This window comes from Oxyura jamaicensis, chromosome 19, assembly GCF_011077185.1.
Source record: "Oxyura jamaicensis isolate SHBP4307 breed ruddy duck chromosome 19, BPBGC_Ojam_1.0, whole genome shotgun sequence".
Classification (NCBI taxonomy): domain Eukaryota; kingdom Metazoa; phylum Chordata; class Aves; order Anseriformes; family Anatidae; genus Oxyura; species Oxyura jamaicensis.
Genome location: NC_048911.1, coordinates 6,951,158 through 6,973,532, shown reverse-complemented (window position 1 = coordinate 6,973,532; position 22,375 = coordinate 6,951,158). Strand labels below are relative to the sequence as shown.

At 51.1% G+C, this 22,375-nt stretch overlaps 1 protein-coding gene across 3 annotated transcripts in view; it reads left to right on the top strand.

Annotated features, from left to right (window-relative positions):
* SSH2 (slingshot protein phosphatase 2) overlaps positions 1-22,375 on the top strand; it is an 86,999-nt gene that overhangs the window by 51,466 nt on the left and 13,158 nt on the right. For all 3 annotated transcript variants that reach the window (XM_035343130.1, XM_035343132.1, XM_035343131.1), the window contains 8 exons: positions 4,979-5,082; positions 9,477-9,541; positions 13,627-13,748; positions 15,989-16,057; positions 16,835-16,900; positions 18,094-18,288; positions 20,132-20,225; positions 20,348-20,476. In XM_035343130.1, the coding sequence (XP_035199021.1) occupies positions 4,979-5,082; positions 9,477-9,541; positions 13,627-13,748; positions 15,989-16,057; positions 16,835-16,900; positions 18,094-18,288; positions 20,132-20,225; positions 20,348-20,476 (844 nt within the window). The remainder of the gene's footprint in view (positions 1-4,978; positions 5,083-9,476; positions 9,542-13,626; positions 13,749-15,988; positions 16,058-16,834; positions 16,901-18,093; positions 18,289-20,131; positions 20,226-20,347; positions 20,477-22,375) is intronic.

Here is a 22,375-nt window from a genome sequence, read left to right as displayed (position 1 = left end):
CCCAAAGTGCTGAGGGTGCTTGGCCTAAATACGGCTGCCCCCGGACCTGGGCGGTGCAGGGTCCTCCTGGGGGTGGTGGGGTCCTCCTGGGGCTCATGGGCAGGGCCATGGCAGCTGGGAACGGTGCCACCAAGAGTGCGGAGAGGTCTGGGGAAAAGTTTGGGAGCTAAATGTGGTTAGATGTGGTGGGAGAGCTTGTGTGCGCCCTGGGTGTTAGCCAGCTGCCGGGGTGTGCCGGCTGCCGTCGTGGTTGGAAAAGAAAGGTGCTGCGTGAGAAAGCTCCGCTTCCAGCCGCAGGTGGCAGAGGCGGCGTGGTGTGATCGGTGAGCACCGAGATAATTCTGGGGGGGGAGAAAAGATCAGCACGTGTCAAGCAGAGGGGTGCTTTTCTGGAGATAACGCATCAAGATCTCGCAGTAAGCATCCCAGCTGCGCTAGCCGCCCATTTCTGGTGCGTGAGCTCTGTGTTGCTGCAGGAAAAGTGATTTGTGCCGCTCTTCTGCCCTGCATTCCGCAGCACGTCAGAGCCCTGCTTGCACAACTCGTTTTTCTCTTGCTCTGGGGGACTTTTCTTGCCCTCTGGGTGGATCCCCTGGAGCACAGCTGAGGACTTGAGGCTACCGGGGAACTCACGCAGGCTTTGACATCTGCAGCAGCTGGTGAATGATAAAACAACTCTGGGAACTTCATCTAGAGTCTGCCTTACAACCCGGCCTGCTTCCCTGCCTGCAAGGGAGCACATCTGGTCGGTGTCCAGGGGCCGACTGGCTGCTGGGACCAGAGGGATGCTGTGGGTGGCTGTGGTCAGGGGGTGCCACGGTGCAGAGGACCCCTTGCAGCTGCAGGGGCCACAAAGTTCAGCTGCAGATGGCCGCTGTCGCTGCTGCCCTGCCTGGTTGGGGGGAGTTTCTCAGCCCAGAGCCCCTGTCTTTGGTGCCATCTCCAAGGGATGCCCCCGTTCTACGTTCCTGTCCCACGTAACGTGTGGGGCTTCAAAGGGGGATGCCCTGCAGCTTGGTCAGAGCAAGGGAACCAGGAGGACACCTGCTTTCCCCTAAGGACTTGAGCTCTGGCTGCTGTGGTGGCCTGAAGCAGGAGAGGTGAACGTGCTGTCCTGTCGGAGGCAGGGGCTCTGCCGATGTGCCCAGGCTGCCCCGGCTGCTCCCACTCTGGAGGCTGCAGAAGGCTTTCTGGGGTTCATTCAGACACACCTGGTGGCAAAGGAACACCAATGACACGTGAGCAGTGGGGTTTTTTTTTCCAGCAGTGGCCTCGACTTGCAGGCTGTTAGCTCGGCGGGGTGCTGAGTGGGTGTCAAAACTCCCTGCAGCTGCGTTGGGTGACCTGGGGCTGCTGAGATCCCCTCTGTGATACTGCCTGGGGGCTGCTTGGGTTGTGCAGCTCACGTGGCTGCTCTGCGCTTGCAGACACAGCCAGAATCATCAGTGCTCTCCCTTGCAAGGCTCCATAAGCTCTCCTCACCTGGAGCAAGCAAAGGGAATGCCTTTGGCTGTGATGCCGTTAGAGTTGAGGCTCGCACCCATCAACCTTTGGGTATCTCCTGGCAGGCAGTACCTTGTCCTGGCTCTCAGCCCCAGCAGTCGCCCCGTTTGGAGACCAAAGCAAGGGAGAAGATGGCTTGGCTAAGGTGAGACGGGCTCGGTTGGGAGGTCAGCACAGACGAGCTCCCGCAGGCATTGCAGCCCTCCCTGTGGCTGTGCAGTCGCAGCCGAGCTCTCTCCAGGGAGCCCCACCTTGGAGCAGAGGAAATGCCTGCAGACAGCCCTTCAAGGGGAAAAAAAAAGTCACAGATGCAGATGTTGCTAAAAAGGCAGCGTGCGTCAGGCTGGGGATGGAGAGGGTTCCCACGCTCTGTTTGTTTTCTTCCTCGGGCCGGTTCTGAAGTTGCAGAAGTGCTGAGTGGCAAGGGCTGCCCGGCTGGAGAACCACTTCCCCTTTCTCTCCTTGCCCTCGGCACTGTCACCTCTGTTGACAACACCGCAGAGCCCTTTTCGGGAAGTCGTGGCCTTGTTTTGCTCCGCGCTGGGCTCGTTTCTCTTTTGAATGTCAGAGGCCCAGCCGTGGCCGTGCGTGCTGCCAGCTGCCCCTGGTAATACAAACGGCAGCACAGAGCGGTCCTGAGGCTTCTTCTTGCCTTTTCCATCTCCCGCTTGTTGTCGTGGGGTTTTCTGTTGGTGGCGGGTGCTGCTTTGCTTTTCCCAGTCCTGAGATCTGCCCTGTGCATTGCTCAGCAGGGCTTAAACAGGAAGGCAAGCATCGCCCTCCTCTGCATAAGTCACAAATACAGTTGTTGGGGCAATAATTAAAACAAAGTGCTTTAAAAAGCAGGCAAGGGAGAGAGGGAGGATGAAAACCAACGCACAGGTGAGCCGAAGGAGTTGGGCGCTGCTCGAGGCGGGGATGCTGGAGGTGGTGATGCGCTCGCCCGGTGCTGTGACGAAGAAGGGCCCTCGGATCCCAGTTGTGTCAACTGCCCTGGGCTGGGGCTGGTGCTTGAGGAGCTGGGGCTTTGTCCCTCGTGGGTGAGTGGGCACACAGCAGGCGATGCCGTGCCCCCTGCCTTAGGGAAGAGCCAGCTCCTGCCTGCTTCAGCACGGACCTCGGCACTGTGCGTCCCGTTCCCAGCTCGGGCTGCTGCCCCTCGGTCAGCCCCGGGGTCAGCTGGCCTGTGTGATGGGGATGAGAAGAGTCCTACCCTGCAGCTCCCTACCTACACGCTGCTACCCACTAAAAGTCGTGGTTAATTCCTCCTTGGGGGCGAAACCTCAGCCTACGGGCTGCTAATGCTGCTTGTTGGCTTGGCTGATAAAATGAACTGTGTGGGAACGGGCTGTGACTGCCGGCTTCCTTCTCCTCCTTGACTTGCATTCGCCTCTGTGGTGAGGTTGTAAAGGGAGGAAGGAAAGGTGAGAAGTCTTCTGAGTCTGCGTCCTGGCCTCCTGAAGAAGCTCTGTGCGCCTTCCCACCCCGCTGCTGCCTGTGGGTGCTCGTCGGAAAGCAGAAGGTGCTTCTGGAGGACATCGGGGCGCTGCCGAATCGAAGTGTCAGAGCTAAAGGAGGGAGAGATTTCTCTGTAAAGCAAGCGGCTTTAGGATCGCTCCGTGTTTCTCTAGTACCCAGGCTTTGAGAAACTGCATCCTGAGGGCTTTCAGAGGATCTGTGCGTCAGCAGGAGCGAGGAAGGCTCAGGCAAAATTCCTGACCTGAGAAGGGTCTGGGGAAGCGGCTGAGCACTGTGCCCAATTATTTCTACTTCTTCTTTGGCACAGATAAGGATCTCTGATCAATTCTAATTTGCGAAGAGAGATTTTTCTTCCTGTTTAGAATTCTGTCTTGCTGAAACATCCAGTGCGTGTTTTGACATCTGCTATAATTCTAGAAAATAGTCCTGGGAGAAACCTTGTCGGCAAGGAGGGTGCCGAGGGGATGGCCCACGGTGCAGTCCAAACATCGGGGTGTGCTGCGGGTTCAGAAAGGGGCTTCCTGCGTGTGTGCGTCTGCCTTGCTGGATCCCCCTCCGGGAATTTAATTGTTTGATATCCCCACCAGGAAAACGGAGAGGTGCCCAGACGTGTGCGTGAGGTTACGGGGAAATCCAGCTGCAACACGGGGTTTGTAACGCCCCGGTGCAAGAACCCAGCAGGCAAAGCCTGGGGTTACAGCAGTCAGCCCCAAAGCAGGAAGCCAGCTCGTGCCATGCTGGCTCCTGGATCTGGGTTGCTCTTGATTTCCCTGTGATGCTCTTGTCTTCGGTGCTTAGGCACCGACCTGCCCCGAGGAGCCACCAAAATTGTCCCTGGGGCAGCAGCCGCAGGGACGCGGCCGTGCAGGCGGTGACCTGGCGCAGCGCTCGCCCGCTGTCTGTACGCAGAGGTTCTTCAAATATACGGCGGGGCTTTTTGCCCTATTGTTATTTCCTGGCCCTTGGCTCTTAAGGGAAGGGAAGAAATAATCATTTCTGTTATTTGCTTAAGCGGAGAAAGGATCTGAGACGTTCCTAGTCTCTTCTTTGGTGGACAAGGACACACCGACTGCTTTTTGAGGGCAAGGAGCTGCTGCGGTGCATGATGCCAGGGACTCTCCCATCCTGTCTTATCATACTCATCAACCATCCTGTTGACTGTAGGATTGTTTTTGGCTTTCTTCAAAGCGTGTACGACTATCTCATCACTTCTGAGAAAAGCAGGAACCCTGCACTGTGCAACAGGATGGCTTAATTGCAACATCTGTAGAGGGCTCTGCTTTTTCCGTGTGCCGCAGCATCGTATAGTTACTGGAAGATGTGCTCCAACTCTCAGCTGTACCACAGAGCCTGAGGACTCTGATATTGCCCCTTCCCACAGACCTCTCTCCTCACTTGACTTCATAAAGGGCAAAATCAGGGCAGCAAGTGATGTCTGAATTGAACAGCATTACACTTCTGCTTTTAATTTGTCGGTCTTTGAGTAAAATATCACACAACTCGTAGTATTTTCACCGCTTCTTAATCTGTTGCATGCACTCATTTTCTTTTGGCTAATTGCTGGAGGAAGACGTTTGTTTCTACAGGGCATCAGCTGTGCCTGAACCACAAAGCATGGGGTTAACAGGATCCATAATCGCAGCAATGCGTGGGCTTGCCGTATTAATCACCATTTAGAAATGTGGATCTCTCATCTTGGCTTTCAAGTTGAAAATACAGCCATAGGTTAATCCCCTCTGCCTGCTCAGGTTCCACCTCTGTGGGCAGAACAGCACCAGACACGTGTTCTGCTTTTCGAGGTTTCTCTGTGATGTTTGCAGTACTTGGGGGGGGGTGGAAGTTCTCTGCCAACAAAATAATTTGAACTAAATCTGTTTCATGCAAAAGTACGGAACATTCGTTCCGTGAGTCGAACCCCTCTTGTTCTGCTGCTTTTCTCCTTCTAAGGACAATAAAGTGATTCCCTTGCTCACTGTTTCTGCCTCTTCCCTTGCAGCATCAGCGAGAGCTTCCTCACGGTGAAAGGAGCGGCGCTCTTCCTGCCCCGAGGGAACGGCTCCTCCACTCCCAGGATCAGCCACAGGCGCAACAAGCATGCAGGTAGGTGCAGCTGAGAGCTGAGGCTCCTCTGCTCTCCTCTTTCCCGGTCCACCTTTCTCAAGTTCCTTCTCAGCAGATGGCACACGCTGCTGTTTTGCACCAGGTGTGCCTTAAAGCCAGACCTTCCAGCCTCGGGGCTGTGAGATTTTGTACTGGTAGGAAAAAAAGTTTCAGTACTCTTGCCAATCCAGCAAAATCAAACAGAGGAGTGACTTTGGGGCAGCAATCATGGCATGGTTAAGAACTGCCACCCCCCAAAAAGGTCCTGCTGTACCTTCTGTGTGAGGGAGGACTGGACTCAGTCTCCTGCGTTTCCTGCTGGAAAACTTGGGGTTAGATACGAGGTGAGTAATTGCCATTCCTGATCTGAAAGTAATTTATGGTGGAGGAAAGGGAGGCTGCTCACCTCTGCGTGGTGGTGAGGAAACGTCTGAGCAACATCGGAGTGACTTCGCGGACGAATCAGCAGCGTGAATAATGCGGAGGCAGGTGGAATTCCGCCCCCTTTATCACCTGAACGTTAGATCTGTTTTTTTGCTTGGACTCTTTGTTTGGAAAGTCAGTCTGAATAATGAAACGCAAACGGGGTAGGTTGTTTATCGCTGTGTGTGCGGTGCTTATTCACTGACGGTGTGTTACAGGGATCAGATAGTGTGGGGTTTTCCCTGCCATTAAACAGTCAGCTGGAAAAAAACAACGTGGAGACCTTCGGGCTTTTGCGTATGGAGCAGAGTCAGAAGCAGAGAGGCTGGAGCTGGTTTTCTTTGCCGAAAAGCGACCACCAAAAGGGATTTGGTTTGGTTCCAGGTGCAGGTTTCTTTGTGCTCTGATACCATCAGAATGTCACCCAGCTCTCCATCCGGCAGTTACCGGGCTGGTGGCTGATCCACCTCAAAATCTGTTTACTGATGTCTTTATAGAAAGAGCTTAAGTCAAAAGGCAGTTAATTACACACATCTACACGTGATACACAGCATAAGCAGCACCCAGATTGCTTTGACTGAGATGCATTAATTGCTGATTTTCAAAAGAAAATAAATTGTTGTGAAGTTAATTTAAAGCTGCCCTTCTGATTGGGGCTGAAGTGGCTTTGCCTTGCAGAGGAGCCCAGCCAAAAGTTGGACGGGTTTCCTCCTGAGCCCATGTGAGGCATCGCAGACAGCTTTGGGTCCCTCTTGCTGCTCACGTTCTACTTCGTACAGTTGACCTGCATGAGGTCTGGAGAGCTTGGTGGAAAATCGTGGTGCTTGGCTGATCAGCACAGAGATTTGGGGAGCTGGGCTACCAAGAAAGCAAATCCAGTGTGTGGTAACTGCTTACAGCAAGGTGCTCTGTGTTTAAGAGGCTGGCTTGCCTAAGAGATGGGATTTGTGTTCTTAGAAGACTTCACTTAGGGGGTGAGTGTTACAAGGCATCAGTACTCGTCCTTTCCTCAGCTTCCCTGCTTGTTGAGTGATGTTAATGCTGTGGCATTTTTATGAGGCACTCGGGGATTTCACTGCAAACTGTCCTTTGAATGAGCGCGCCCCATTCATCTCTTCTGTGGACCTTCCTGGCGTGCAGTATGCGCCAGCACACCAAGGCACCGAGGGATCCGTGTGCCTCCTTCCTGAGCAAAACATCTGTGCCACCGAGATTAAACCAGCGGCGTAGAGAGGGGGTGGTTCAGGGAGGGGAACCGGCCGCTGGCGGTGAGCTCGGTGTGCAGCACAGGAAGCAGCCTCCTTTCTCGGCCTCGGATGATCTGTGCTCTGCTTCCATCCCGCGTGTGTCGTGGCTTATCTCTGGCACGCACAGTCAGAAGGGGGCTGGGGAGCGGGCGTAACTTCCCCGTACGACATTGTGCCTTTGGATGCAGTTGTGCTTCAAGTGGCCACTGAGTGTGTTCTGGGAAGGCTCCCTGACCTCCCAGACCTCCCTCCCTAATTCATCGGGGTGCTAGAAGCCAGCATGAAGAATAAATGCGTAACAGGAAATAATTAATGCTCACACCCATTTCTTTAATTGTATCACCTTCAGAAATGGAAATCACTCGCTGGCAGACGGACCAGATAAGGTACCAGCTGTCCGCCCCTCTCCCCGGGTGGTCCCGCGTGCTGTGCCACCCGGATCCTGGGGGCTGGGGGCTTGCTTTCATGCTCTGAGGGTGCTGGAGAAGGCCAGAAAAGGATGCAAATTCCCTGGGGCTTTTGCCATCTCTGGAATACTATAAATTGGTTTTAAGATCCCATCTGAGCACTAATGCTTTGCACCTAGCCTGCCAGCTCGGAGGAAACAAAAGCATCTGCTTGCTGCTGGACAATGTGATAGGAAGCAGCAGTCGTGCCAGGAATGCCAGCGAAGCCGGCAGCTCTTCGCAGGGCAGGATGTGGTATCTTTGTGCTGATTCTGGCATGCTAAAACCTTCCCTTTGCTTTTTCTTCATCCAGCAAGCTTACAGAATGCCTGGTGTGTTTGGGGCTGAAAGTGCTGCGCGTCGAGAGAAGCTGGCAGAGGAAGGAATGCTTTGGTCTCCAGCTCTGCGGCTTCCAAGGCTGGTGGTCAGCAGGGAACAGGGGCGAGTGGAATAAATAAACTTGCTGAGGATGAGGGTTAATGGAGCTCCGTGCCTCAGCCTTGCAGAAGGGGGTCTTAGAAACTTCAAGTATCATTCATCTCTGGGAACTTCAGCTCCTAAGCTGATCCCTGACGTTGAGTTAGCGGCAGCAATAGGTGGAAACTGTTGGTTTTTCCCTCCCCAGAACCTAAAGTGAAGCATCTTTTGTTTCACGTTGCTTCAGACACGTGGATACAAGTCGGGTGCTTGCTGGCACCTGCAGCAGAGGGAGCGCTGCCTGCCGAGCCCGCTGGTCTCCTGGTCCCTGCTGCAGCTGGGGCTTGGTGGAACTGAGCAGGGCTCTTGCACTGGTGCTGCCACGGGGAAATCCTGTCTGCCACTGCACCCCTGGGAGGTGAAGCATCCGATGGATGAGCTGGCCTTTCCTACGTTAGCTGTCTCCCTAAATAATCGCTGTTTAGGGAAGCTTGTGCCAGCACTGAGAACAATGTCCTGGGGCAGGAAGCGGCTTCGGGTGCCTGTCACCTCTGCTGCTTTGTGTGTGGCTTTTCTAGCACAGCTGCTTGCCTCGATTTCCCACCCCCCAGTTAAAATGCTCTCATTGACTCATTCTCCATATGCTGAAACGTGTCTAAAGGAGGAAGGAAGGGGAGAGCAGTGCATGCTGCGTCCTGTGTAGCGCACTCCGCACAAGCTTATCTTCCTCCCACCAGGAGAGGGGCTGCAGCAGCGATAAAAGTGATTGCAATGTTCTCCTTAAGCAGCATTTTCTTTCTTTCCCTACTCCTACGTGGCACTTCTGGGGGCTGCCCCATGCCCGAGCTTTCCTTATTTCTGCAAGTCCCTGAAACTTTGTGCCAAATGCTCCAGCACTCGTGCTCTTCCCAGCAGTGTTGCCTAAACTTACCTTCCCCGCTGCGTAGGGGTGGCTGAGGGCAGGAGAGGAAAGGCGCTTCTTGACGATGTGTGCCACCTGGCAGCCTTGGGCTTTCCTTCCTGGGAAGGCAGGCGAAATTTCCAGGTAACGATCAAAAAAGCAGCTCGTTGCTGGAGGTGCTGTTGCTCGCTGATGCCCGGCGGGCGATGTGCTGAGCTGAAAGCTCGTGGCTCCCTGCGGGCCAGGGAGTGGAGCAGAGAAGTCAGCACAGGAGTAGCGATGGAAAGCACCTCCCGTGTCTGTTGGATGTCTGCTGCTTTAGGATCCTGTGCCCCTCGGGCCTTTTAAGAAGACTTCACAGTTACTGTGTGACTGCTATTTCTTTTTCAGCTTTTCTCAGCCTCGCCAGTAAAGGAGTAGCAAGCGTTTTCTAGGAAAAAATATAGTTGTTCAGTTTTCAGGTGGTAATTCTTAAATACTCTTGGGGTTGGTACAGAAGCGTGTGGGCTCTAAGATGGGACCAAACTTCACTTCCAGGGGGACCCTTTTGTCTAGGTGAGAGTTTTGCTCTGAGTAATAAGTTGGTGGAAAAGAAATGGCAGACTCCTGATGTGAGCCACGCGGTAGATGAGATGTTGAACCGCGAGGTAGGGTCCATTTCTGCTTGGCTTGCTTTGCCTTCTAAAGGAACAAAGAGTACTGAAACTTTTTTTTTTACTTCAGTTCAAAAGATAACAGGATTTAGCAGGAGAGAGCGTGGTGAGATGGGAACAGGTGAGCACACGGAGCAAAGGGCAGCTGACTAAGAGCTGGAGTTTTGTCATCTCGGGGTGGGTGGAAGTGGCGACGCTCACAGTGACGTGTCAGGTTTCCTGGGGGACATTTGCTCTGGCTGGACATCCAGGAGCTTGCATGTGATTTAAAGCTATTTTTGAGCGTTCACCTTTCCCTTTCTTCCAGGGGATCTCCAGCAACACCTGCAGGCCATGTTCATACTGCTCCGCCCAGAAGACAACATCAGGCTGGTAGGCTGGCTTTTTGCTTATCTGCTGCTAGGAATATAAAGGTTAAGTTCCACTTGACAAATACACCTGTGTAACTCCGGAAAGCAGTGCTGTGTGTATGTGCCAGTGGTTTCACCGTCAGGGCTGGGGACTCCTCTCTGCAACCGCAAGGAGAAAAAAGCAGCTAAATTATAAAAGGCCTGCTTGTTCAGGGAGACAAATTGTATGGCTAGCAGACCGCCTTTGTCTGAACCAAGCACTGAGTAGTTTTGTGCTCAAAGGACTGTAACAATTGCCAGAAGCTGGGTAAGTTAACTTGGTGTCCTATTAAAATAGCAGGAGTTGGTGACTTAGGTCTGACCAGCACAACTACCTGCCTTTCCCTGTTAGTTCAGCTGCATTCCTCGCTCTGCTCTCCTTACTGGTTGCGTCCCAAAAGGCTGTGGCTTATCAGGAAGGAGCGTACAAGATTCCCTTGTAGCTGTGTACCCGTGTAGATTCCGGTCTTCCTGCTTTTTGGGTGGTTGCATCCTATAATGATAGGATGAAAACCAAGTGCTGCCGTTTATAGCATTGATAGGCTGCGTTAGAGACCTCCAGAAGCTGAAGAGCAGTGAGGAATTTGTCTAGGACATGTTGAAGTGCTCTACAAGGTCAGGCATGACTGCAGTGTCTCTGCATCTCTCATCACTTCGTTGCCTGAAGTTCCTTTCCCGTGTTGTCTTGGTGCATCTTAGCAACGTGTGCCCAAAGCAGGATTGCCAGCCTCAGAAGTGTTATTCTGGCACCTCCACTTTGTTGAATCCTCCTGAGCTGTGCTGGAGCCGGACTGATCTTAGGAGTGTAGTTATAAAACAGACCAAGTTACTACGGAGTGCTTTGACTCTAAAAATGGCCACAGAAAATAATTTGTCGTAAGCAGTCTGTAGGCAAACTGAAGGACCTACTCCCAAAATTTGTCAGGCACACCTCGCTGTCGTGAAGATTTCAGTGAAAGTGATGGGAATGGGGGGTACTCAGTGTTTTTCAAAATCGGAGCCAGGTTTAGAACATTGGAAGCCATTGAACAAGTCATTGTTCGGCGATATCACTGGCTACATTGTGTGATTTGGGACAAATTAGCCTTAACAGCTGAATGAGGACTTTGTGGGCTGAGACATAAACCCTTTTGTTCAGAGCTGCATTTGGAATGCTGAAATCTTGCATGAGGTTAAGTTCGATAGTCTACTTGAATTTAATTGATTCTTGACGAACGAAGGGTGTGCAGAGCTGCAATGGACTCTCTCATAAAATAGTAGATACAAATGAGATTTGAAATATAAACAGTGCCGAGAGAAATGCATTCTTTTCTTCTTGTGTTGGCTGCTGTCACTCAGAGGGCAGGCTTCACAGCTCAGAGGGCAGCGGAGGAATCTAATCCTCTATAAACCTACACTTACATTCTGGAACAACTCTTGTTTCTGTTGGAGCTCTAAATGAGCAGAATCAGAGGCATGGTATGAGTGTAAGATCAGTAGGAAGGAGTTGAAAGTGTACATACTGATGTAAAGTATTCCTGGAGCTGAGCGGAGCGGGGAGTTGTTCACTTCCATGCATTTAATAATATAAGAAGACTTCAGAAGACTCGAGCACTTCTTTTTGCCTTCAAATCAAATGTCCCAGCGAGAACTGTGATCCTGTACGAAACGCCTGCTATGCTGTAGCATCAAAAAGATGAAAGGTCAGTATGAACCTACATGTTGGAAGGTGCTGTTCGTGAGGGCCGGTAAAATAGTCGACGCTTCTGATGAAACAGGAGCACAACAAAAGCTGAAGTTGGCTTGTGTTTAGGTAAGCATTAAACTAAAAAAAATATCGCTGGTTCTGGAAGGATGCAGAGGACTTCTTGATCATGAACAGATTGTAAATGTCGCCAAACTGAGGAGAAAGCTCTGCGCAGATGGGCTGTTGAGAAGGAACCTTCCCGTGTCATCACGTTCACTGAAGCTAGGCCATCCTCCATGGATTGACTGGGATTTCAAATACCTTAATTTAAAAGGCAGCAGACCATTTAGTTACTTGGTGCACTCCTGTTGGGCAGGCATACAGACTGAGTGCTTAATGAAGAGATTAGACATCAATTTGCTGGGCATGTTGAACCTCTAATAGTAACTTTTGAGCTTGGCTGGTTTAGAATGTGAAGCTCACTGTTTTATTATTCCAGCAAATTTAGCAAAATGCATTATCTGCTCCACTGATGGCTCTGTGCTTTGAGGAAAGGATGGGAGTGTTGGATCTGGAGAGCCACCACAAGCCGTGCCCTGTTTCTCTTAATTGGTCCTCTGAAAATCCTCCCCCGGTGACTTGGAGCTGCGTGACCTTCGGTCGCTGTTTGGCCAGTCCCCTGCTAAAGGGTCTCGCATTAAAACCACACTTCTAATTACTGCTAGCCAAATTGGTTTAGCAAAGTAAGGTAGATTATGGTAATCTTCTTGCTGCTGCACTGTCCTCGAGCAGCCAACAGCACTCGTGTGTGGATGCCCTGGACGCGGCAGCTCTTGGCTGCCTGCTCCTGCTTTAGGCAAATCTTTGTTGCTCTTTGAGGTTTGGATCCTGGTGTCGATGCTGACTCTAACCACCGAGGCCTCGGTGACTGCTTGCTCTTCTAGGTTGAAGAGCACCCTTTCTGTTCTGCTGCAAGTGGTTAGTTGTAGAGACAGCCTCCTTTGGCAGAACTCACACCTCGAAGGCCTGCCCGCTTCGATTCGCCGTCTTCCCAAAGGAACCCCGGTGACTCGAGGCGCAAGGAGGAAAACAAGGCTGGTTTTAGCATGACTTATCCTAAAGAGATGGGGTGGGGCACAGTCTTGCTATACAGAGCACATCTGTACGCTGGCATCAGCCTTTGGGTACCCTTTGTTAGTCTCAGACTAATAGGATGAGTCTAGGAAGCGCAGGGAACACTTCTCCTGCCTGCACTTGCTCTTCCACCCCCAGCACCAGAGCTGCTGCTGCTCCCCGCAACACTGGGAAGCTTTTCCTGCTGCTCTCAGCATTGTCTCCTGCCCTAGAGAAACGGTGAGCTCTGATTTGACTGCCGTGTGCTGTTTTAACCTTTGCTGTAGGTCTGGCCATATCTCGTGGCCAAGAACTACTGGCTGGTGGATAGGCGAGGGGTGAGGAGTCCAAAAAGTTTTGCAAGTAAAAAGTTGTGTGCTGCAGATAGGGATAGGCAAAGCTCACAAAGCTCCCTTCCCTGGGCTCCTTGCAAAACAGCAATCTGTCTGTACAATTTGCTTGAGTCCCTTCAGTTCTCACTTCCCTTTGGCTCCTGGAGGAGCGTTACGCCTTGGTGCAGGCTTTCAGGAACTTCCTTGTCGGTCTGACGCTCACGACTTAGCTGCACGGCTGCTTTCTGAACGGTGTTAGTGCTACGTGGTTTGGGGGAAAATCCACTCATTCTCCAGTCCTGCTAGGTCTCTCTTCATCCTCTGGGTGCATGTGGTTGTGACAGGGGCAGTGAGGCACCGTGACCTTCACCCTCTGAGCAATTTGCGCCCAGCCACGAGTACGGCGTAGTGCCACCGGAGCCTCTTCCTGCCAGGTGGGAGGTGGTGGGGCTGCTTTGTGCTGGGGAAGCTGCTGGAAAAATTCAGAGGGCCAGCAGGAAGCCGCATACCAGTCGGATCCTAGCTGCCTGCTCAGCTGTCTGGGAAGCTGGGGGAAGGAGGCTCTGGTAGCACATGGTAAAGGCAAGCTCTAGCTCTGTGATCACAGCCCTCTGAGGGTGAGGAGCATGTTTGACAGCCTTGCTGGAGGTGTAATGCTCCGTGAGGGTACCTAAACCAGGGCCACATAGGCTGCTGCTCCTACACAGCCTTGGTGGGACAGGGCAGGCCTACAGAAAAGTGTGTTAAGGCCCTGGGAGCACCCCAGCTGTCGAGGAGAGCTTTGTGTGTAAGAGCAAGTCACTTCTCCCTGCTCTGGTTCCCTGTACGGGCCAATGCACCCGTGCAAGCTGTGTCACCGCTTCTGCGCCTGCCACTCAGCATGAAAAAGTGGCTCGGGAAGGTAGTGCTGTGTGTCCTGCTGCCTGCACTGCTCACGTCTCTCCTTCGTTTCTTTAGGCTGTAAGACTGGAAAGCACGTACCAGAACCGCACACGATACATGGTGGTAGTGTCTACCAACGGCAGGCAAGACACGGAGGAGAGCATCGTCCTAGGGATGGATTTCTCCTCTAACGACAGGTACGTGTGCCACTAACACCTTCTCCAGAACCAGAATTCCCCTTTATTTTTTTAATGAGTTTTTTTATTAAAAAAAAAAAAAAAAAAGGAAAATGGGAGGGAAACAGCACAGGTCAGCATTTCCTCCAAGTCTCAGGCCTGTGTGAGTACATCAAGAGCCCTAAGTGGTCTCTGAAAGGCGAGGACTCTAAGCCTTGTATCTGCACACGAGACACGGGGAGGACTTGGATGCAGAGAAGCAAAGCTGTGGTTTGAGAAGCTGGGTTCAGGAGAGCACTTAAGAAATCAACTGCCAGGCAGCGCTTTGCCAAGGTCAAGGCCCAAAGGGCCCGATGGGAATGGTTGCTGATGGCACATCCGACACAACTTGTGTTCTCCCTAGCCATTAGTGTGTCACCGCTGTAGCAAAAGCTTCATCAATTTTAATTGCTGCTCACCTCTCCAAGGGCTGGAGAACGTGGCTGAGAGCAGCTCTTGCTGCAGGAGTGACTGCAAGCCACGAGGCAGCATCCCCGGCAGCTTGAAGTTTAGAGGGGGACTCTTTGGAGAGGGCATGGGGGAACACAGATCTTTTAAAGAATTTTAAGTAAATCTTGGTCTACATAAGGAAAAAAAATAGATATGCAAAACATTTTGGAAGTTTTCATACGGGTGTTTTTTTTTCTAGCTCTGATTTTACACACAGAATGAATCTTGCTGGTGACCACAGTTGGTAGAAATTACTTCCAGGCAGTTAGCAGGGTCACTAGAAAACCTTTTTGAACTATTTGGCCATGAAATGACCTTCCGAACAGCTTGCTGAGCATGACAGCCACCATGCTTAATTTCGAGTGGCTTGATTGGGATGCTCGGCTCAAGGGATGCCTGCTGAAAAGGGGGAAGAGCCCGATGCTGTGCTGGCTCCCGGGTCCCTGCCTGTGCGTGTGTGCACAGCTGCAGCTCAGAGATGCTCTCATGGTGGTGTAAGAATAACTTGTCCTTGCACAGGTTGCCGTGAGCCTGGAACCTGCTGTTGGCTGTGATACACCAGCACAGCCACCTTTGATAGCTGAGAGCTCACTGGCATTCGGGCTTCAATAACATCGCGGGGTTGTTTCAGCTTTCTCCTAGAGTTACTTAGGTTGTGGATGGTCAGTCTGATCCTCCCTCCCCTAGCCCACTCGGTATTTATAACTCAATATAGACTTGTTGCTATGGTCTCTGATAAGCGGTTGCTGAACAGTATCACTAAAAATACCCCGGCCACCTTGGGAAGCCTTTTAAAAACACATCTTTCCATGAGCTCATCTCATGTTGTCAACAGAAATAGCTGCGTGCCGCAGCGTCTCCTTGTGCTGGGCACCGGTCGCTCCGAGGCGTGCGCGTTCACAGGGCTTCGTGCCTGCTGACCCTCCGAAGCCTCACGTCTTGCCCTCTTCCCCTACTTTTCGTGAGCTGCAGGGACCGATGGGGGCTGTTAGGGCTGGTGGAAATCTGAGAGCGGCTGGAGCAAAGCATGAGAACAGGAGGAGAGTGGCTCTGACTCTTCTCCAAGATGCTGCCTCGGTTATGGACCAATTTTGCAGCTTTAGGAGACTGAGCTTGTTCGTTTGACAACCTGCTGCAGGTTGTGTTGGGGTTCCTCTGCCCACGCCTTTTTCCATCGCTTGACTTCTGCTTTGAAATTGTTGTTTTGCTCAGCCTTGCAGAAAGCAGGTGACCATGAAGGCAAAGAGGTCAAAGCAGCCAAGAGAGAAGGATCACCAAGAGGTGGCTGTGCTCAGCCCGTAGGCGTGGGAGGGAGTCACCCTACTACTACACCACACTGGTCCCAGTTCTCAGCACCTGTGGCTGAGGGACAAACAAGAAAACAAAGCTGGGGATTGCAAAATCAGAGCTAGAACCAAACCACTTGAGCCTGAGCTGGACTAATCTGTAAAGAAAGCCTTGAGCTGACCGAAGACTGAGCCCCCTCTGACCTGTGTGGAGCTTGCTGCTTCTGAATCCTGTTTGCTTTTCCCTTGGCTTTATGTTAACCCTTTAAGCTTGGTTGTAAGAGTACTGCTGTACCGTGTATCTGGTTGATAATCCCTGCCAGACACCTGTAGAAAACAGCACTGACTCTGTTTGTTCCCAAAGCAACAGTGGGATCTATTTTATTTATTTTTTCCTAATGAATACAATCTGCAACTATTGCTGTGAGATTTGGATAACTGCATGGTGCTGTCGTAGATGCTCTGACCTTCTCTCTCTCATTGCAGCAGCACTTGTACAATGGGTTTGGTGCTGCCGCTGTGGAGTGACACCTTGATCCACCTGGATGGGGACGGGTGAGTGTCCTTTGTACCTTCCAGGGCGATAGCAGAGGGTCTTGGTGTGTGCAGTATGGGGTATGGAGGAGGCCTCTAAAGATGTTAGAGCCTGAGCAGGTCCAGCAGGCCTCCTGCTGCTGACCTGTCCCAGGTTGGCAGACTTCAAGGCCCTAAATCAGAGCGGCTGTCACAGGGAACACCCATAATTGACTCCCCTGTGAATAAACACGCACCGAGACAGTGGCTCGTGTGTGTGTTTAAGCTGGAGTAAAGGAGCTTTTGCTGGTGAGTGGGTGTGTAGTGAAAGCTTCTTAAAGGGATCCTATTATGAGTTCCTCCACCACGCTTGCAGCAGGCAGCGCTCTGCTGAACATGAAGTAAGAATGATGTGTCTCTGCCAAGCAGACGCCTGACTTGCAGACTGCTGTTTGTGCCGGTCACAAAGGCTGTCCGGCGCGGCGCTTGGAATGACTTTTCTTTCCTTGGTAGCTGCCCCAGGATCACTTTAGCTGCAGTCTGTTGCTCCCAGCTGTGGCACTGAATTTGTGTTGCCAAGGTAATCAGCACAGCCCAGCACCGTCCCCCTGTCTTAGTTTTGTTCCTGAACAACAGACGCTTAAAAAAAAGTCACCTTAGAGCTTTTAGCCTGCTATTTTGATCTGTTAGCTAGCTGAACTCAGCGGTGTGCGCATAGGGCTAGTCCTTTGCTGTTTTAGCGTGCTATAAACTACCCGTTGTTAACTGAAAACCTACTTTTGGAACACATTTTTACTGTGCCTTTTTTCTTCTCTCCAGTGGGTTCAGCGTATCAACAGATAACAGGGTTCACATATTCAAGCCAGTGTCCGTACAGGCGATGTGGTAAGCACTTACTGTAATCTGTCCCAGTGATCCTTTTTCCAACGTGTTTTGGCTTCTCGGGCTCTTAAAAAGCAGGTGCTGCTCTGCGTTACGGGTATCCTGAGACCTACTCAACAGCCAGCAGTCTCCTTCAGAGACAGGGAAAAGGAAGTTTGATGCCAAAGGGAAAAAAAAAAAAGCCTGCAAGTCTGCAAGTGCTGGTAGGCAGCAGTGAGCTTATAACATTGCTGGAGCCGCGCCTTCGTCGCAGCTGGGGGTAGGAGGGAACAGGGCAATTTTCTTTGCAAAGGGCTGCTGCTTTGAATCTCTCCAAAGCGGAATTTGCTATTAATATGAGCATGCGTTTGGAATATTTTATTTGTCATAAATAAGGAAATACACGCGGTACATATTTTAGGAGTCTCTGCTTCCAGTGAGACATGTACATTGTGATAGGAAGAAGGAAAGAGAAGCTGCCTGCATTTTTCTTTCCTTTTAGGGTGGTTCATGTAAGAATGTAGTGGCCATTAAAATATTTCTGGCTCAAGCTTCTTTGCATTGCAGAAATACGTCCCCTGTCAGGGTGTCATGCTACTATGTCACCCCAGTGATTTTGACCTGGATTCCTCTGATCACAGTCAAAGATTTAAAACAAGCTAAAAATAGGAGAGAGGGATTTGTTTCCCAGCAGCAGCTGAAGAAACTTCTAACATCCCTCATGCAGCGAGGGAGGGCAGACACCTAAACATCTCGGTAAAGTCAAGCCCTAAACCCTCGGGTGTGCAGCTCTGTGTCTCATTCCTGGATGTCGCTGCCCTGCACGTGGGGAGCTGATGGCACAGCAGGATCGGTCAGAGCACCTGTATGGGACACAAATGCTGCGCATCATACTCACAGCATGCATAGTTGTAGCAGGTTTTGGAGCCAGTGACACAGGTGCCTCTGCCCTCTGAGCTTTGGGCATCTTTGCTGCAATTTGGGCAAAAGGAGTATGTCTTGGCATACTTCAGTTAAGGCAGCAGGCTCTTGCAGCATGATGATCCACACCGTTGCAGGACAGCCCCTGCCCGGGTAGCACAGGGGGTTGCTGTGTGTAGCACCGGACTTTGTACCCACTGGGTCACAAGCAGCACGCTGGATTTGGCAGCTGCTTAGTGCTCAGTGCCAGCCTGAGGAAGAAATGATAATCCTGCAAGTATTTTTCCCTTTCCTAGGTCTGCTCTGCAGAGTTTACATAAGGCTTGCGAAGTGGCGCGAAGCAACAATTACTACCCGGGGAGCCTCTTCCTCACGTGGGTCAGTTACTATGAGAGCCACATCAACTCCGATCAGTCGTCGGTCAACGAGTGGAATGCTATGCAAGATGTGCAGTCCCACCGGCCCGACTCACCCGCCCTCTTCACAGATGTGTAAGTCTGTCCCGCTCCGCTGAGCGGAGGTGTTTGGCTTTAGAGCAGTGCAGTCTCCAGAAGAGGAGGCCTGGTTCCACAGACTTTGCTCTTAATTAGGTACTAACGAGGAGAGATTTCCTGTTAGAGGTAATAAACGGACCCCTGGTTAGGCAAACACGGGTGCTGGAAGTTTTGCCCTCTTGGGGCTCCCTTGCATCTCCTCCCATCTCTGTTTTCATTTTGTTTGTTTACCTTGGGCTTTAGGCTCTCATATCTTTGCAAGGTAAGTGCTGTGTTACTGTAGTTAGAGATAGGTGTGGTGCAATCTGCTACCTGGGCCTTCCTGTTTGCTAGTTTTGTCCTGTGGTTTCCAGGCTCAGTGCTGTCTGGAAGGAACAGGTTTCTCTGGACTTTGCTCTTACACTGAAGCATGTCTCAGCACATGTGTAGAACAGCATGGTCTCTGTTCCTTATGCAGTTCATTTTGGTGTGAAGTCTTTAGGTAAGGACTTGTGAGTCTGAGCTCGGGAGCATCCTCTTAGGCATCCATCTGATAGACTAGAGAATGAGGACAAGGAGTAACGCCAGTTTTCTTGGCTCTGAGGAGCTCTACAAGTGCAGAACAGGGCTGTCTGGAGGTCCCAAGCTGTCTCCAGCTAAATGCTTGGATGTCTGGTGATGTATGGTCTAAAACAGCAGCTGACGTAGATGCGTAGGCAGTTTGGAAAGGCAGAATTCATAGGCTGTCAATATTCAAGGGTTACAACCTCTGCAATTAGTAATTGCTGATGGTACTGATACTATTTAACCTCAAAGTACTCTGTGTCCAGATGTGTTGCCAAGCATGAGGGCTTAGTTGCCTGGTTTGTAGAAGAAGAAATGACTTCACAAGCCCCAGCTGCTTTCCCAGTGTAGCGGTGCCATTGGCTGATTTATGCTCTCAGAGATTTCATTTTGTTGGAGTTCAGTGAGTGAATAATAATGCTAACGCAGTTATTCAGCTGTGAACAGGGCTTCACACTTGATTGTTTTTTAATGTATGAGGAGGGCGGCTGAAAAGTTTTGGCAGGGTGTCAGATTAATACTTTCTTGTAGCTTTTCATAAATACATAAATTCTAGGTAGCCCACCCTTTCCCCAGTGGCAGCAATTGAATCATCTCCTGGGGACACCTGGACAGCATTCTCTTAATTGATTTCCTGCAATAATGCTTGAGGTTAAAGGGACCAGGAACTTTGATGGTTTTTATTTGTGACCCAGCACTCGGGCACTTGTAAAGCAGAAGTGTCTGTGCGGTTGCCATCCTGGCAGCCTTCCAGAGGAACAGAAAGGTGGTGGGAGATGTTACCGCTGGGCCCCTTCTGAGATGGTGATGGGTCAGGCAGCTCTGTGCTGCTGCTCTGTTGCAACTTCCCCTGGTGTTAGTCAGGCTATTTTTGCAGCTGGTGATAAGGCCCCTGGCAGCAGAGGCTGGAGGAATGCACAGAGGCTTAGCTGCCCTCTTCTCTCCATGTAAGGAACTTTGGAGCTGTTACCTTTCCAAGAAAGGTAGGGAGAGGCTCAGATATTGCTCCAGAGAGTATAATGCAGCCTTCCCAATTTAAATTTTACCAAATACCAGAGGTTCTCTGGATGACTACAATGGATTAGGAGCGTTCAGTTGGTCTCTTTCATATACAACTGGGAATGTAAACCAGGCTTTACAGTCACCTGAATTCCTTTTGGCTGAGGATGTGCTTGGGGAAAGTAGCAGGAGTATCTGAGACTCTGTGGGGTACCCAGGCTGAACAACACCAGTTTAAAAAGTGCCATAAGTTTTGTTCATTTCCCCTCCCGGTGACTCTGTTTTTCTCTTGTGATAGCCCAACTGAGCGGGAACGCACGGAACGGCTAATAAAGACCAAGTTAAGGGAGATCATGATGCAGAAAGATTTGGAGAACATCACATCAAAAGAGGTGAGTGGTGAGGGAGCAGCACCGGAGGCACTGTTGCACAAAGTAGAGAGCTCTGTAGCCATGAGGAAAGACCAAAAGAGAAAATTTCACGTGGTTTCCTTGTGTTCTTCTTCCCCACCCAGATACGCACTGAGCTGGAGATGCAGATGGTGTGCAACCTGCGGGAGTTCAAAGAGTTCATCGACAATGAAATGATCGTGATCCTCGGGCAGATGGACAGCCCCACTCAGATATTTGATCATGTCTTTTTGGTAAGTCTAACAGCAAGTTCCACAGAGTTCCAACTGTGAACACACCTAACCCTTCTCACTGTGTCGTGGTTGAAACAGGGCTTTGGAGGAACTTCAGGGGTCTCCGAAGGAGAGGTTGGGTGGTCCTGAGGTCACGTACTGTTAAGCAAGACACAAAACACAAGGGCTGTTGAGCACTTCTTGGCTGTGCTAAGTTTTACCAAATACCAACCCATCTGTAGTCCCTGTCACTAGAAGGTGAAATGCAAAAAAAAGTCTTCAATTTTGACTTCTCAGAGCTGTTTCCACTGATGTAAGACTAATTTTGTAACTTGCACTGGCCAGGGTACCCACACGTCAAGTTTTTGGGAAGGACACAGCTACAGCAAAGAGGGAGGGGAGCAGTTGGCACAGGCTGTGTAAAATTCAGGTGGAACAACACTTTTACAGCATGGAAAGTTCTGAGTTCATGCGATCCAGGGGGAGCAGAGGAGTTTAACCAAGAATCCTGGAGATCAGTTGCTTAAGGAAACATAAATGTTTCGCCTTTTAATGTTTTGCTTGCTTAGTTGCCTTTCATTGCTGCTGGGGCCTGTCTAATTACCGCACCTCCTTCTGGTGAGTCAGCACTCCGCTGGATTTCCCAGCCCTGGAGGAACGGACGCAGGTTTGGTTGGGCTGCCTAGCCTGCGAGCTTGGCTCAGCTTTAAACAAAGCCGTTCCTCTTGGACCAGCTGGTCTGGCCAAACGGAGACGGCCTCTCCCAGCCTCCTGAAGCTTAACGCCGTGGCTCAGAAGGGATGGGGTATGTTAATGTGAGTGCTCCCAAGAAATTGTGGTGGGGTGGAGCCAGGAAACTTCAAGTACCTCCGGTGTAATGTGTTTTTGTGGACTAGGTGTTCCCAGGAGACACTTGTTACAGGATTACAGTGCTAGTCAAAGGCAACGCAGGCAGCTCAGTCCAAAGCAGAGCTTGGAGTCTTGGCTCTGAGTATGTTTAATGGGAACGAGACCATTAAATAAAGGTTTTCAGGCAACACCAAGGAGGAGGGCTGTGGCTAACGTGTGGGATAGAAATGTTTGCAAGCAGGCCCTGTGGTGAGGAGCTGGGGCTGGGCAGCAGCTTAATTCCGCAGTGTGTGTACTGCAGGGCAGAGCTGTACACTGAGGTCTTTGGGAGGCACAGAGCTGTTTCCTACCGGGTGGAGGCAGGAGCCCTGTGGGTTCCTACGTAGGGAGAGCTAAAATAACATAGCAGGAAATGGGAGACCTGATGGTGGTGCTGATTGTGGATCAAAGGACAGGAGAAAAGGCTTAACCCACCACAGCATTGTTCTCCATACCTGTGGAAACCGGTGCTTCCTGGGTCTGAATTAAATGACCCTTTCTTGGCCAGAAGGAGACAACATGAAACCAAGTCTGGGGGCTAGTGTGGTTCACCAAGGACCACAATGATGTCTGTTGGCAGGTTCTGAATAGCAAGCCACAGAGCCCCATGGTCCTCCTTCAGGTGCAGCTCTGGACTTTGGGATTGACCTGATCCGTGGCCACAGGCAGATTCTGATGAATCTGGGCCATCAAGGCATGAAACGTTTGCCCCCTTTGTCTTGCTCAAGATTCAGAGTCCCATCTGTGCTGAACCCATGAGCGATGCCCTCATTATGAAGGTTTCTCTTGGGAAGTAGTTCAGCTCAGCAAGAACCAGCGGCATTTTGTTTGTTGTGTCAGGGTAAGACATCTTGTTTATTGTGTCAGGAGAAGACACCAGACTTGTCCTCGGTCGCTACCAGAACAGTAACGCGGCCCTCCCTGGGTGTGTACCTACCTCCGAACGCGAGCTGCCTGTGCTCAGGGCTTCTCTGCGAGCTCTGTAATGGATGCAGGAGCAGACAGCCTGCACACCATAATTCTTGAAGGAAG